We start from the raw sequence: 16821 nt of genomic DNA, 5'->3' as shown, positions 1-16821 counted from the left end.
CAGTAAAATTGCACAAAGGCAACACCGAATGACGCTTAGGAGTAGTATTCTCATTGTGCAAGTTACGGTGAATCGAACTTTGAATAATAAATAACGACGCCGGCCATGCCCTTATAGCCACCAGTGGAAGGGAAGGAATATTAGTATGATGTTCGTCGCCAGTAGGGTCGCCTGGTTATCAGAGAATGGATAGTTGTTAGTGGGGGAGGTAAAAACAAAGATTAGCTGTGGTGAGTGACGTGATTAGGGACTTTAGAACCTCTCTGGTTCTCAACAGTTTCAGGTTCTTTTTCGGACATGCTACTATAGAGATCCTTCATTCGCAGGCGGAGTTGCAAGCCCTCTCTCTCTCTCTCTCTCTCTCTCTTTCTCTCTCTCTCTCTCTCTCTCTCTCTCTCTTTCTCTCTCTCTCTCTTTCTCTCTCTCTCTCTCTTTTGTGGAGTAAAAAGACCGTACTCTGAAAAAATGCAACAGACAAAAATGATCACCAAAATTTCCTTTCAAGTCGGATATTTTTTGAACTCTCAGAAAATAAATACTTATTAGCTATGTTTTAGAAAAGTTAGTTTATCCAACTTCCTCTCCTAGACCCGCACTTCGGACTTAACGTTACCCATCTGTGCAACACTTCCGTCATCTTTCTTACACACTTTCATCCACTCTTTTTCCAAATCCTGGTCGTTTTTGAAGACTTTCTTGTTTTCCGAAACATTCCCTTCACACTCGTCAAGAATTTTTCTATTGGGCGAAGCTCTGGTGAGTGGTGGATTTGCACTCTTCGGCACAAAAACAACATCGTTGGTTTCGTACCAAAACCCGAGTTTCGGGCAAACCCGAGTTCGTGGGACCGGAGAAAGGGCAGCAGACGCTTCTGGATGCATTGTTTTTCAAATATACTTGCTGAATTTACCGCGTCCTTAAATCATCTACTACAACAAGTACTTCTTGACAAATTTATCGATCTTCTTCTCTCGGAACTTCCACTGAATATCCAGGCGGGACTTGCCGATGAAAAACTCCAGGTCGTGGATCTGCTTGGCGTCCCCTCTAATGTACGTCTCGTTGTCCATTACGACGCATTTCGGCTGCACCAATCACTTCCTGGCACCAGATTTGGCCACCGTATTCTGTTCATCGGTTCCGTTAGGCGCCCTCCTTACCTTACCTTCGGCCCGCTTCATTATATCCTGGGCGAACCAGATGGAAGAATTGATCTTCTTTTTTTCGGTTTATTTATTTACTAGCTGACCCGGCAAACTTCGTTCCGCCCAAAATTTATTTTTCATTAACACATTCACGTTTTTTACTAAGCGCATAGGTCCAAACGCAGAACTGTTCATTGATTGATTTTCCAATCTACCCTTTAACATTACTTTTTACTATAAAATTCCTAGTACTTCTACCAAAACTCGTCATTTTAATATCAGATTATTTTCAGACACAATCCTCGTTCATGATTTTTCAACCACATGCAAATAACTTGTTTCTCCGTTACATAGAATAAATGTTTGATACAGAAAATATGATAGAATAAGGACAGCCCTAAATCGAACAATTCCTTTCTCGAGTTTTGCTCTTAGGAACACATTCGGTGATCCATTTTTATTTATATAGATAGAAGAAGATATAGGAGTGCGTTTTATCACATTAAAAAAAATCAATTGTCATGTTTGGTTGGAATATGCTTGGTTGAAATATGTGTATTATTTTTACGGGACCCCCTCTCCATTTCAGAGGAGCGAGGGGTGTCATATCATATTTCTCATAATCAAAAACCTTCACATGCCTAATATGGTTTCATTTGCTTGATTAATTCTCGAGTAGTGCAGAAACTTGTGTTTCTTTTGTATGGCAGATCCCCCGGAGGAAAAAGTGTCGATTCACCATAGAAATGTTTCGTGCCCCCTAAAACTTGGTTTTATTTGTTTGATTAATTCTCGATAAATGCAGAAATTTGTGTTTCGTTTGTATGGCAGCTCCCCTTTAGAGAGGGGGGTGGAGTGTCTAACCACCATAGAAAAAATTTTTGCACCCTAAAACCTCCATATGCCTAATTTGGTTTCATTTGCTTGATCCGAGTAATGCAGAAATCTGTGTTCATTTTTACGAGATAGTTGAGTTATGTCTTCAGCAACATTGTAGATCTATAAATTTCATGAAACAAAGCAAAGCAGAAATATGTCACTTTTATTCAATCAATGATCCAGAAATGTGCACGTCTGTGCATCAATACTCAACGTTATTTTGTTCGTCAGGGCTCGGAGTATACGGCAAACTACTATTCGAACTCGGGGACTCTCGGAACCATCACTTTTTATACCATTTTTATTTTATAACTTTTACAGCGCAATTAACTCAATTTTGCTCTGTTTTCTTAATACTTTATCTACTACTGATGTTTAATCGCATTATATTAATTTATAAATCAATTTCTGATTCTTTCTCACTATCAGAGCTCAAATTTGAGTTATTTTGCAGTAGTTTTATTGCAGTTGGACCTCTTTCGATTTTCGTTTTCGCAAGCTGCTTATTAGAGGGTCGGATGTCATAAGCAATCTTACAAAAACATCCTGATTGCTGGACCTCTCTGCAAGTTGAATTTTGATGGTTTAGAATGTGTTTATACGCCTTTTCTAGATATGTGTGATTTTTTTTCCGAATTTTAGCAATGCTCCGCGGTACAAAAATATATATGTTTATGAAATTTGATAATTTTTTTTAGAATTTTGAGACTTTGCACTGGTTTAATTCACAAATATCAAAAAACACATACGAACATATTTAAAAACAATACAAGCGAAGACACGATAAAGTTATTTTGCAGCACGACTATGCTCGGCCGCATGTCGCGTAACTGTTCAAAACATACTTGGAAACGCTGAAATGGGAGGTCCCATCCCACCCGCCGTGTTCTCCAGACATTGCTCCGTCCGATTACTAGCTTTTTCGATCGATGCAATATGGCCTGGTTGACCAGCACTTCTCCAATTTTGATGAAGTCAAAAATTGGATCGTTTCGTAGTTAGCCGAAAAACCGGCCGATTAGTTCCTCAAAGGGATCCGTGGATTGCCAGAAAGATGGGAAAAAGTTGTGACTAGCGATGGGCAATACTTTGAATATTAAATTTGTAACCATTTTTGCAGAATAAAGCATTAATTTTTGAAAAAAACGAAGAAATTTTTCGGTACTCCTTTAACGAACATGGCTTTCCTCGAAAGCTGACAAGACTGATTCAGGGAACGCAGGACGATGTGTGGTGCAGTGTGCGGATCTCAAGCAATCTGTCGGAATCGTTCGAGACTCACAGGGACTTCGACAAGGCGATGGACTCTCTTGTTTGCCCTCCAAAGAACGGACTTCAATATGCAGGGCACGATTTTAAACAAGTCTAGTCAGTTTATCTGCTTCGCCGACAACGTGGACATAGTCGGAAGAACACATGCGACGATAGCAGACATGTATGCCCGGCTGAAACACGAAGCAGGGTTGATTGGGCTTGGGATCAATGCGTTAAAGACTGAATACATGCTAGCCGGAGGGACTGATCATAACATAATCCTTCTTGGCAGCAGTATTGTGATCGACGGCGATGAGCTCGAGGTGGTAGAGGAATTTGTACACCTTGGCTCGTTGATAATCACTGACAACAACAAAAGCCGTGAAATTCGAAGACGTATAGCCAATAGAAGTCGCGCATGTTATATATTTTTATTTATTTATCTCTATTGACGAATTTACGTTGGATTTACTACCAGATGGCGCAGCGAGTAAAATGATGATGTTTTGTTTTTCTGGTGTGAAATTCGTTCAAATTTTCGAGAAAAATCAGAATTTATCTTCGAATTTCCCGGTTTCACGTATTCTTTCTACGCTAAAAAGGTTAGAGAATCACCATTTTACAATGTGGTATGTGTATTTTGAAGAATTGCTTGTTATAAGTGTTGTTACTTTTATTTTTTCTCAACTAGATAAACGATGAGTGGCATGTGTTTTGCTAAAAATACTGCAAATCCTTCTCGTATCGACCCTTACATTATCAATGATGTATAGAGATGAACCAGCCTTTGGCTGAAAGTCTCTTTAATAAAGAAAGAAAAAAAAATTATAGGAGGTTGTGTCCAAGGCACGACCATTTTGTTGACGTAGAACTACGTTGTTTTTTGTTCAAATCACTTATTAATAACTTCGGATATTATGTTACACACACACACTTATCTTCGCTCTGCGCTCTTCTCAACAGAAGCTCTTTCTTTTAATATTTCCGGTCTCGATTAGCTTAGCTGCCTTCCTTGGTGGAGATAGTTTTACTACTGTCATGTGAAATCAAATGACACACGAAATTCTTATACAATTATTTTCTTGGTAAGCCGATGATAGCCTAATTCGATGATTCCCCACATAATTGTGTAGTTCAGGACCCTAATGAAATGGCGTCAGTTTGATGTAAGGATTGCAATACTAGAGATATTTGGTCGTGTCCACAGCTCAATCCGAAACGAAGACATGTGATGACGCAAAACAAGGAAGAACAAACGATGTTCATTGCTTCGTATCTAGAACGATACTGAAAGTTTGCGTCAGCGAGATCCAATATTTTTGCTCCAGGCAAATATTGTTCTTCGTTATTCTTCTTCTTTTCTTTGTTCACAGTGACTGTAAATCATTCGCTTCCGTTGACCATTGATAAGTTGCTCGTTATTGACGGCATGGGTAGGGAAGCTCACAAATGAACAGAACAAATGTTTGGGAAAATGGAAATGCTTCTAGTTTTCATCAATTTAAACTGTTTACACATCAGGGGATTGTAATATATAGCATAAAAATGGGTGGGTTATATCTATGATATAACCGCAATGTTGACGTGGGACTACCTTAGCTTAGCAATCATTTGTTTGCGTTGATTGACTTTTTGATTGAATGAAACAATTTCCGAATTTAATATATTCAGTTGTGAGTAAAAAGGTTGAATAAATGCCATATAAGGTCAATTTATGCATTGTGATAGATTATGTTCTTCGTTATAAGTAAATTTAATGACATTTCTTTTACGTTACTACAAAATATGTGAACGGAACAATTATCAAACGATTATTTTATTTTACATTTCCCTCTGAAGGTTGCATCTCTCAAGTGTACGTACTTCTTGAACCGCGAATTCACTTGATTTGATTAATTTCAGGCACTCAGTTTCGATTTTGATATGTACGTCGAACGCATATTGTTTAATCATCGTTTGACAACGGAGAAGGAAAATCAAAAACAGAATCCGAGAGTATTGGGTACATCCCATTCTCAGTGATTCGCACGGCATGTATGTCGGATTCCAAAATTGAGAGCGAATTGAATTATCGATCAATAAACAATCGTCGTATGGCCGCAGGTCAAAACTAGCCAGTACTGATTAAACAGACGGCCGATAGTTTGCCGACAAAACAGTTTGAATGCGGTTTGCCGATACTGAATTGGTGAAGTGTGCGCATATGCATGTCGCTTTGTACTGATTAAGTCGGCCAGTCAAACTATCGGCCAACAAAAGCTCTTTCTGCAGTCCGCGGGGGCTTCTAGGGAAACACATTTCAATCGGAACAAAAAAAAACCCCGACTTGCATGAATTTTCAATGCCATTTTCCCCACGCTCCATGAATTTGAAGTCTGTGTTAAGGAAATATATTCCAGCCAGAACAAAAATACTCCTGACTTATAATGCCAGTTTCCCCACGCTCCATTGATTTCAAGTCTACGTTAAGGAAACACATTAGAGTCGCAACAAAAATGCCCACGACTTACATGCATTCGCAATGCCAATTTCCCCACGCTCCATGGATTTAAAGTCCGTGTTAGGGAAACACATTTCAGTCAGAACAAAAATACCCCCGACTTTCATGTATTTGCCATGCCGATTTCCCCAATGCTGCTTGATTTTGATGGCTGTGTTGGGGAAACCGTCAATCGGGCCAATCAAAGCGAGGTAGTTAGGGCGTTTATATAACGCTTAACGTTTTACAGTAACTCAATTGTTTATCTAATGAAAAATAACATTTTATTAATTGCGATAGATGCGTAGAAATATTCCCTATCAGTTGATGCAAACATCTTTCCGATCCAGTAAGAAATGTCAAAAAAACAAATCTTAGGGAATTTCCGATTCGTTTGGTATGTAGATCGTCTACATCCGTTCGCAGCAAACATAGTTATTAACGTTAACTGTATTTCATAAAAACGTGACATGTTTTCTGATTTGGCACCCTTAATGAGAGACGTAGTTCTACGTCAAAATTATCAATGATATCATCTAACTTAATATGATATCGATTTCATCACCATTATCCACAGTATGCATAACCTGTATGCGTCATCAAACTCAAAATTTTCGAAGATTATCAATGACACTGGTTCAATCGCGTGTTGAAACCATAGTGAATATACAAAGCTCTAACTTTCTTAAAATATACTGATGGCATTTAATGGTTGAAATGAATCTTAATAGAAATAAAATGAATAATCACGACCGAATCTTGCTTTTCAGTGCGTCAAATAAACAAACACCCTCACTTTTGTGGTTCTGAGCTATAATGTAGATGTCGCATGAGCTGATTTAGCTTTGTATAAATTCGTCAAGAGGATTCACAAGCACTTGATGTTTTCGAACATGGCGGTATACAGCATGTTGTAAGATTGCCGAACAGCAGCCCTACAAAGATGGTGTTCGCATCGAAACCGGTGATACAAGAAAAACAGGAGCCCAGGAACAGTACTTGGCAAGAAGAACTTGGAGAACTGCAACTATGAATCGAGTTCGTTGACGGAACAATATTGTGAATTAGATCCAATTTTTTCATGGGATGTAGCATCATTGTAAAATATTCTTCCATTGAGCTATGTACTGGAGCACGAAATAGGAACTATTACGAGTAAAAAAAATTTTCTCTCATGTATGTAGTGTGAATAACACAACTGTTCAGATAACTAAATAACTGTCAGGACTTCAAAAACTTATCCTTTGCAGACAGAATGAAGATAGTCACCAAATGGAAACTTTGCACGGTTTGCCTGAACGAGCACAGTGGGCAATGTCGTTTCACGATTCGGTGCGACGTAGATGATTGCAGAGAATTGGCAGTTGGAATGCACGCGCACATCAAGCCCAGCGGTACAATGATGTTCCGGATGATTCCAGTTAAGGTTCACTGCGGAGAAAAATCGCTGGCTGTGCTTGCATTCCTAGACGAAGGAGCTTCCATCACGTTGATAGAGATGGCTGATCGTCTGGGGCTAAACGGAGTGAAAGAAAAGCTAGTTCTCAACTGGACTGCGGACCAGGCGAATGAATCTGTGGACTTCCGCTGTTGATGAGGAGAATCCGGAGAAGACTTTGCTGAGATCGGTGTATACGGTCGACAAGCTAAGACTACCGCACCAGACGCACAAGCCTGATGAACTATCGGCGCAGTACGACCACATGCGGGGATTGCCGATCAGCTCGTATGATGGTCGACCAGGAATTCTCATTGGGCTAAGCAACATTCACGCCTTTGCTCCCCTGGAAGCGAAGATAGGCACTACGAGCGAGCCAATCGAAGTACGGTGTCAACTCGGCTGGACGGTGTACGGGCCCCGACGAGCATCTCCTGAATCGCAGGGCAACTATCTAGGCTACCACCAACAGGTATCTAACGAAGATCTTCACGATCTCCTCAAGAACCATTACGCACTCGAAGAATCCGTGGTACAAGTGCACCAGGAATCGACAAGAGGGCTCGGTCGATCCTAGAGCAGACTACGAAACGCGTAGGGGACCACTTCGAGACGGGGCTCCTCTGGATCATGGACGACGTGAGCTTCCCGGACAGCTACCCTATGGTGCTGAAGCGGCTCAAGCAGTTGGAGAGAAAGCTGGAAAGGTCGCCGGAATTGTATCGAAACGTTCGAAAGCAGATCGAAGAATATCAAACAAAAGAATATGCCCACGAAGCCACCGAAGAAGAGCTGCGTACTGCGGATCCCAAAAAAGTGTGGTATCTCCCGCTGAATGTGGTGCTAAATCCGAAGAAGCCTGACAAAGTTCGACTCATTTGGGACGCTGCGGCGATGGTCCAAGGAATCTCCCTCAACTCCATGCTGCTGAAGGGGCCGGACCTACTAGTGCCGCTGGTGTCAGTGCTTCTCAACTTCCGGGAGCGACGGATTGCTTTCGGTGGGGACTTCCGCGAGATGTACCATCAAATGAAGATGATCGCCAAGGACAAATCCGCCCAATGGTTCCGGAACAACAGCGCAAAAGAGCCGAAAGTGTACGTGATGAATGTCGCCACGTTTGGGTCAACGAGCTCGCCTGCGTCAGCACAGTACGTCAAGAACCGGAATGCGGAGGAGCATGCCGGGCAGTTCCCAGAAGCAGCGATGGCCATCATCAAAAGACACTATGTCGATGACTACTTCGACAGTGTCGACACGATTGAGGAAGCGGTAGAACGAGCGAAACAGGTGAGGTTTATCCACAAGCGAGCCGGATTTGACATTCGAAACTGGGTGTCGAATTCGCTGGAAGTTCTGACAGCGTTATGGGACGCCAAACCTGGGGGAGCAGTTGTCTTCAATCATGATAAGCAGAAGTCCAATGAACGGGTCCTTGGGGTAATTTGGGAGCAAGAAAATGTTGCCTTTGCCTTTTCCGCGACTCCCCGGCCGGAAATGCAAGTCTATTTGTGCGGTGAAAAGCGTCCTACAAAACGAAACGTTCTAAGCTGTGTTATGGGGTTTTTCGACCCATTGGGGCTACTGTCCCCATTCACGATTCATGGAAAGATGCTTGTCCAACATCTCTGGCGAAGTGGCTGCGAGTGGGATCACCAAATCGATGAACACGGTTGGAACCAGTGGCAGCCGTGGATTGGATTGCTTCCAAAAGTCGAGGAATTACGAATTCCACGATGTTGTCTGGGTGATGCTGAATCTTCATCGGTAGAGTCCCTCGAGCTGCACATCTTTACGGATGCGAGGAAGCACGCTTATGGCTGCGTGGCATACCTAAGGTCGGTCGTCAATGGAGAACTGAACTGTAATCTGGTCATGTCTCGCGCAAAAGTAGCGCCGCTAAAGCGTCAGTCGATTTCCAGACTGGAACTGATGGCTGCCGTCCCAGGCGCTCGATTGAGCCGAACAACAACAATAATCATCCTGATAACATTGCTGGAAGTTTTAAAATTGAACTAACTCTTATCATAATGTACATAGGTTTCGTCAAGCTAGAAGGGATAGATTTATGCATGTTTTCTTGGTGAAATTTGTTTAAATTATTATTGAACGGGTGATTCAAAAGTCATGAAATTCTTCAAACACAAGGTGACTATAAATACGGTGTCAATAGTCAATAGTTATACTACCAAACAAGCAGGTGACCACTTTCCCCCCACTACCCCTACATAGTACGGATGTATGGAAATGAATACAGCAAACGAGCACAGGATTAAAATCCAGCATAGGCAAACTCGGGGGCTCATGGCGATGCAGTCTCAATAAAGAAAAAAAGGAAGTCGACATAAACATGATCAAAGCTCAGGTCAAGGTAAAAGAAAGCGGCCGTCCAAAATAATAATCTTACTAGGCGTGCTCAAGACGAGTAAATAAATCACTCATTTTCATCCTCGTCTTGGAAAGTGGCCCTTACTCAACTTTATCTTTATTTTATTACTGAATGTTTTTATCACAATTTCTTGTTTGATCTTTCAGAAATGTCAGTGTTAACTCATATTTCAATGATGTTATAGGATAATGGCTTTCGCCTATATTTCAAACATAGTTAATTGTCCCTCGTAGTGTAGAGTTATTACTTTTTCATTTCCATATTCCTACCGTTTAATATGTTGGAAATTCAACAATTCTACAGCTACATGACAAACGATGGCAATTCGTATTATTTAAGAGACGAATGAACTCTCAGAGTTTAAAGTCTCTCTAATTCAATACCTTCCTACCTTCCTTCGTATTATTTTTGTCTAGTAGAATGGATCTTTTCCAGTAGTGGTAAGTGGGTATTTACAAAACGTACGAAGATGAAAAAAACCGTTTGTTTTCATCGGGTGTATTTTATTAAACGCGTCGCATGTTAATTACAATTGGAACCCAATGGCACGCATAATGAACACTCCTAACTTCATAATAACTTCTCCGTCGAAAATGACGGAATTGCATGATTCAACAAAAATTATTACAATGCTAATGAAACTAGAACTCATGTTGACTTTATCAAGTACGGAAAAATATCCATCCAAGCTTACACGCCCATCTTTTTCTTGAGATCCTCGTCCTGCGCACTCATGGCGGTGAGTTTCTTGCCTATACGCTCGTGGATTTCCAGGTACTTGGCCACGCAGCGATCCAGACAAACGGATTCGCCTTTGCCTGAAACAATAATATATTTTTATGTTAGACTTTAGGATTTATCAAATTGTGAAGCGCCTACCCAATTCAGCATCGGCGTATTTTGGAGGTATGCACTTCTTATGACAAGCATGAGTCATTCTAGTGTAGAGGTCGGACATCATTTCGATTTCCATATCCTGCATCAGTTGCAGTTTGGCTTGCTGAGCGGCATCCAGCTGTTGGGAACTCATTTTGAACGGATTTGTTGCGTTTACTTGGACGTTTCTATCAGATTATAAGTAGCCTCCACAAATTATAGCTCCTTGATTGCGGATCAATTTAATAGCGTCTTGGAGATTCTACAGTATATTCGCCTAGATTGGATTCCCTCATGCGCTTGCGAATTTTCATATTCTCATAACGATTCTTATCAACCAAATGCTTTGAGTACACAAACCCGGCGATTCCGGCAACCGTGATGAAACCCCTTTGCGGAAGAAAGATAAGCAATAAAAACAGTTTTTGAATAGATGATAAATTCGCAAAGTAATTACCAGCCAATTCCTATTTTTCCCAAACGTCCTATTCGCATAATAGGTAATAAACGAACTAATATTCAACTAAATATTGATCCTTTCGGTGTGAACAACCCAATTCTGAGTTCTTACGAAACAACACACAATGCTCTACGAACACCAACCGTTACACTGGGCGTTACTATTTTGTGACAGTTCGTGTTTATTTGTCATATCGGCGGAATCGCAATTTTACCGACAATTACGCAAATTGCATAACGTATCGGTGAAATAGTGGATAACAAGCGAAATTTTCTGTTCTGTGTTTCTAATAGGGATGGGCAAAGCAGTTCACTTTGATGAACGGTTCAGTCACTAACTCTTCATCTAAGTGAAACAGTTCTTTTGAACCGTTCTTTCGCTCTTTCGTTCAGCGGTATTAAAAACAGCATAGAATCTTAGCTGGAACTCAACATCAATAGACAGCTATTCATTGCTACCTTTGAATTGAATAGGAGATTTTTTGTTTTTGATTTTTATGTTTGAAATTTAATGGGGAAAGATATGGTGCTTCTTTAAAAGTCACAAACTGCATGTGAAAATATGTTTATCGGCCGACAATAGTATATGTAATAACTATGTGAAATTTTTCATATTTTCTGTTAGAAAAAACAAAGGTTCCATGTAAGATAATGTTTCATAATGGTTCATTCAGAGAAAAAAATTCCGCAGCGATTTTTTAAAAATTTTCACTAACAATCAATCATATAAACAATAATGATAACGCCTACATGCAACAGGCCATACAATGGATTGGAAGCAACGAAAAAACTTATTTCTTAACTTGCCCTCACTAGAAGATTTTATGTTTACCTAATGAATGGACCGTCCCAGCTTCCCCCAGTTGTTTTTCTGATAATCAGGAAGTATATGAATGTTACGCGAGAATTGAAAAAATACATTAAATATATAGCTTTGCCTTTAAAACTAAGAAAATCAAATTTAATTTTAAACCCACAATTGAGCAAAATAAACCCTGCGTTACATGCATTTTTCTCGTAAATGACAATATCATTTTATACTTCTTACAAGCGTTCTCGTTATATTCATCCATTCCGTCCAGCGCAAATCAGTTTAGCTGCACTCGTTCGTTTGCAAACATTTCGCCCGCAAACACTTCGTTCTCAAACAATTCACTCGCAAACAGTTATTTCTGAATCAGTTCGTTTACAATCCGATCGCTCGCCATCAGTTCATGGGGCGAACGTTCGTTCACTCTTTTTGGCGAACTAGTTCTTTCGTACCGGCCGTGAACGGTTTGACCATCTCTAGTTTTTAATGTTTTTGATAGATTGAAAATCTCCTATATTTGTTTGATCGCTTTTAATTTTATAAACAACGGGCTCAATTTTTCAAAAGGGGTATCGGTTTACAAAAAATAAGAGTGTATCTTTTCATGGTATGCTACAACTCAAATATGCATTCTCAGGTTGTAAGAAATCAGATAACACATTCAAAGAAATATTTTAGTTAACATTACATACAAATACATTTCGAAAACAGTTTCATACTGTCAGATTCAATTGGTGTTTATTGCACCCCATCGAAATGTTTATCATCTGCCCCCACCATAGATTTACGCCACTGATCTGTAGCCACACCCATTACCGGTTGACGGATCGTCGTGATCGGTAGGACGAAGTATACAAAACAAAAACAAGTGCTTACAAGTGATTGAAGTCAGGTGTATGACACGATTATCGCTATCTCACTCTACCTACCGTCACCGCCTATCTCACTATCCCTCTGCTGTAAAAGTTCATCATCGACATCACGATATGTCAGATGGTGGTAAATTGGTAATTCGCGATGACGTCGACGTCTGGTGGCGACTTCAAGTTATAGCGAATTCGTTTTTAAAACTGAGTCAGTGCCACACTGACTTTGTAATAAAAAAACGTTTTCAGTTTCACGAATGCGGTGGTTTGTTGGTGTGCGTTGTATAGTCTGATTTGTTTATATTTGCGACGACAAATGTACAGTGTCGACGTCTGGTGGAGATATTAGTGCTTGGGAGGTAAAGTATTCTCTATAAGATCAGAAGGGCCAAGTGCGGTGTAAAAATATAAAAGTTTGAATGAAAATTTTTACTTCATATTGTTTGATTACCTAACACATTTAGTCATGACACTCACTTAACCATTTGTCGATGCATTTCCTGTTTGTTCTACAAATAATTACTATTATAATATAAAATCATCATTAGACACAGTTTTCGTTCAATGTTTCTGCGATATCGGAAAAAAACCCTCTTATTTCATCACATAAAATAAATATTCGATACGTTAAAGTAAATTTTCATTCCTAATTTTGATTTTGAGAGCATGTTTATTCCACCTGAATATCCATAATAATTTTCGCCTCCCAATGAAAGCACACGGAGCTTAATGCCGTCTACACGAATATACTCTTCAAAATCAGAATCCGAATTGAATTACGATTCAAATAATACAAAAGCAAGAGCAGCAGGTTTTCCATTTTCATAGTCTCTATTTTTAGATTTTCCAAAACAATACTCGGAACTTGACAGTTCAGTATAGTTGTATTGGTGAACCCGAGTGCCAACCCGTGAAACATCTCAGTGCGAAACTAACAGCTTTCGGGGCGAACTAGTGCGACACTGAGTGCGAAACTGAGTGAATAAAAAAACGTTTTGACAGCAGTTAGTGCGGCACTGGGGTTGAAACTGAACAAAAACGAATTCGCTATTAGAGCCATAATTTGGGTCCCAAAATCGTTAGTGTAATCTCTACCAGATTAGAAGACACGGAGCCGGTTTCCAAATTTTAAAATTTGAATGAAAATTTTCACATTATGTTATTTAATTATTAGAAACACGTATTTCTGACTTTCATTCATTCATATGGTCATACAATTCCAACATTGTTGGTGATTTTTTTCTCTATAATATAAAGTTGTCTTCATAAACAATTTTCGTATGAGACTTTTTCCCCACCTCCAAACAAACATGTTTTTAATTTAAACAGAATACTAATTTGATATGGAAAAGCTAATTTTCGTTCATAATTTTAATTTTGAAAACGTTCACTCCGACTGAAAATCAGCTGTTTTTTGACACTCCCCTAAACTAGTAAACGAAGCTCACTGCCGTCAACGCGGATCGCTGTTTTGAAGAAAAAAAATGCTTCTGACGTGTGAGATGTTGGCACCAAAAACATGGCGGGTGCCATACGGCTGATTGAAGTAATTTGAAAATATTGAGAAATTTCCTCGACAAAAGTATTGAGCGGTGGTTGAAGTAATTGAATTTTATCATCGAATCACAGAATATTAATCTATTATAATTTGATAGCGTTTGCAGCGACGGTGACTTCATTTGGAAGTGTGAGTTCCCCGCGATACCACATTAAGTTGTTTCTTGCTACCAGGTACTCAAATGTGATATAGATGTCATAAGATTGCCATTATTTATTATCTCGCAATTAGAAAAATATTTCAACATTATAAAATGTATACTTAGCAGCCCAGAAATAACCAAAGAATTTAATACTTCCTGATAAAAGGTGCCACGGCGAAGCGAACGGTGGCCACGGAAAATACTGTTAGAGCCCCCGCAGACTGCAGCCTGATTTGTCGGCTGATAGTTTGCTCGGCTTCTTAATCAGTACGGAAAGGTATGCATGTGCGCACATTACGCCGATTCAGTTGGGTCGGTTTTTGCACCAGAAGGCCGACCCGACCAAACTGTTGGTTGACAGAAAGTCTGTAGTATGCGGGGGCTCTTAGAGTCGCTTGATTCACCTAACTTAAGAGTACGGTTGGGTTTAAAACTGATAATAAAAACAGCAAGAACCACTAAAGTAAGTCATACACAATTGTTATTATACTTAGCTACAAGTTTATGAACTTTAAGATTTTTATAACTCCTGTTCTTAATAAAAAATTGTTAAACACGTTCATGGAATTTGATTCGTCTTCGCTGTAACCAACAATGGGACCTGACAATAACAATATCAATTGGTTTGTAAAATGGACGAAGCCGAAGAGGAGCGAACGCAAATTCTGCATGATGTTCGCATCACAATGAGTGCGAGCACAGTCCATCATTTACCTGAATATGATGTAACGCTACCATTAGAAACATGCATTTTTCGACAGCAATCGTAGAACTTATGACGCATAAATATTCCCACTATTTCAAAACTTTCTATTATGTCATACTATGAAAAGCAGAGAGGAATTGGTTTATCAACTAGGTTCGTTTAACTACATCAAACATTCGAAAAGTGCTCTGTCGTTTGCAAAGAGTTGCAATTCTTTCTCATTGATAATCTGCGATCCAAGAACTAATGATTGATTTAGACTTCTTGTAGATTGTGTCTAATTGTGATCGTGATAATCCCAGGAAGTAGTAACCATACAAATAATGATAGTTTATGTTGATGTTAAGCCCAACAATGCTAAAAAATATCAAGAATTTTATTTTCCTGATGTTATCAATCCTTTAAATTTCACCAAAATAGTCGAAGAATAATTGAGGGGCTTAGAATGCAAGGGGTGTAAGTGACTTGATCGATTTCTCTTCATCAACTTTTTCTTTAGTTAATAACTCAATTACAAAAACGTTCCAATTTGAGTTTGCTATAGAATCCGATAGATGAGGTTTTGACCTATCTTCCACTTTGTTAATTACAGCTGAGAATGAAGGCCTATTTATACGTTGCTAGTAGCTGACTTGTCAATGAGCAGCTACTGACCCGGTGAACTCGCTTGACAATTGGTTTATTCGCCTTGTCCGTTCACACAGTGTGAGCTGTTGGCGAGAAACTAGATATGACGGCACGGGTTTACCAGGGATGCCAGGCGATTTTTCAAAAGTCCATCAAATAGTCAGAAACAGCAATCAGGTCCGAATTTGTCAGATGATTGATCCGAAATCTACTTCTCTATTGGCAGTTTTCTTCTTAGGTTTTCAGTTGAATGTATCATTACACAATTTTATAGCGAAACAGAAGCTGATCGTGATTAAAAATACATACTTTGTGCTGAATTTCTTTGAACTGAAGGTACTATCCGAAAAAACAGAAAGAAAAAAGGGATTCGGGCCAGGAATTGGATGCAAAGAAAAGGAACAACAAATACAATATTGAAGGAACTCTGCGATGAGGATCCCCGAGATTACAAAGCAGTGTTGAGAATAACACCTGAACAGGTGGAAAAACTATTGGGTTTAATTGCTCCACAAATACAACGCCAAGATACACTCATGAGGGATGCTGTACCTGCAAGAGTGAAATTAGAAATGACATTGATGTGCCTTTTTTCTGGAATATCGTTCAGATTGTTATTGATATTTTTTTAGAATCTCGAAAGCATCCATAGCTAAGATAATTCCGGAGGTATGTGATGCTATAAATGGCAGTCTGAAAGATTTTTTTAAATTTTATTTATTTCGCAATACTTTTTTTTGCAAGTTATGAGTGAATTTTGAATGAAAATTGTGCCTGATAATGATTCTATATTAGAGATTCTCAAGAAAACTATCTCAAAAAGAAAGCGTGCCCCGCCAGCGTGCAAAACGAAATAACAACGATTTCATTTAGAAACTATGAGGGTTTTATTTGTTTTTCCAATAATTCTCAAGTCTTTAAATATCTTCGCATATTTTCAAATATCTTAAAAATAGAGACATTTCTTTATATTTGGCATCCATGATTCGAACGCTAAATTCTGTTTTTGACGTTTTGAGGGATGCGAGTGCAAGTAAATTCAAAAAACTTTGAAGTAGCTCGCACGCCGGATTACACATGACACTAACTGGCATGATGTGTTCACACGGTGTGAGTAGCTCCACTGCAGTAACTGACTAGACCGACTCGTATGCTTACTCGCACCGTCTGAACCCGGCTTGAGTTTGCAGCT

The 16821-nt window shown here is 39.4% G+C and overlaps 3 protein-coding genes across 4 annotated transcripts; 1 reads left to right on the top strand and 2 right to left on the bottom strand.

Moving 5' to 3' along the window:
- The first annotated feature begins 6479 nt into the window (after nucleotides 1-6479).
- LOC129770717 (uncharacterized) lies at nucleotides 6480-11485 on the top strand. 2 transcript variants are annotated; one of them, XM_055773712.1, is made up of 2 exons: nucleotides 6480-6933; nucleotides 7012-11485. In XM_055773712.1, exon 2 carries the CDS (start codon nucleotides 7826-7828, stop codon nucleotides 9212-9214), a length of 1389 nt encoding a protein of 462 aa, XP_055629687.1. In that variant the 5' UTR covers nucleotides 6480-6933; nucleotides 7012-7825; the 3' UTR covers nucleotides 9215-11485. The 2 variants fall into 2 exon arrangements, with proteins under 2 accessions (XP_055629687.1, XP_055629686.1); XM_055773711.1 differs by having other exon boundaries at nucleotides 7008-11485.
- Nucleotides 10067-10614, bottom strand: LOC129770718 (mitochondrial import inner membrane translocase subunit Tim10). The gene is made up of 2 exons (XM_055773713.1): nucleotides 10464-10614; nucleotides 10067-10402 (listed from the first exon to the last, which is right to left on the bottom strand). Exons 1-2 carry the CDS (start codon nucleotides 10612-10614, stop codon nucleotides 10275-10277), a joined length of 279 nt encoding a protein of 92 aa, XP_055629688.1. The 3' UTR covers nucleotides 10067-10274.
- LOC129770719 (uncharacterized) lies at nucleotides 10703-11081 on the bottom strand. Its single transcript, XM_055773714.1, has 2 exons — nucleotides 10918-11081; nucleotides 10703-10850 (listed from the first exon to the last, which is right to left on the bottom strand). The coding sequence occupies exons 1-2, from the start codon at nucleotides 10953-10955 to the stop codon at nucleotides 10703-10705; spliced, it is 186 nt and encodes a 61-aa protein (XP_055629689.1). The 5' UTR covers nucleotides 10956-11081.
- Nucleotides 11486-16821: the final 5336 nt, after the last annotated feature.

The sequence above is a fragment of the Toxorhynchites rutilus genome, chromosome 2 (genome assembly GCF_029784135.1).
Source record: "Toxorhynchites rutilus septentrionalis strain SRP chromosome 2, ASM2978413v1, whole genome shotgun sequence".
In the NCBI taxonomy this organism is placed as follows: Eukaryota; Metazoa; Arthropoda; class Insecta; order Diptera; family Culicidae; genus Toxorhynchites; species Toxorhynchites rutilus.
This window is presented reverse-complemented; position numbering and strand designations above follow the sequence as displayed.

Excerpts from the sequence above, each read along its gene's own strand:
- LOC129770719 (XM_055773714.1), bottom strand. The coding sequence starts at position 10,955 with ATGCGAATAGGACGTTTGGGAAAAATAGGAATTGGCTG. Across the intron at positions 10,851-10,917 it reads GGAAAAATAGGAATTGGCTG|GGGTTTCATCACGGTTGCCG; the intron begins GTAATTACTTTG and ends TCTTCCGCAAAG.
- LOC129770717 (XM_055773712.1), top strand. The coding sequence starts at position 7,826 with ATGGACGACGTGAGCTTCCCGGACAGCTACCCTATGGTGCTGAAGCGG.
- LOC129770718 (XM_055773713.1), bottom strand. The coding sequence starts at position 10,614 with ATGAGTTCCCAACAGCTGGATGCCGCTCAGCAAGCCAAACTGCAACTG. Across the intron at positions 10,403-10,463 it reads ATACGCCGATGCTGAATTGG|GCAAAGGCGAATCCGTTTGT; the intron begins GTAGGCGCTTCA and ends TTATTGTTTCAG.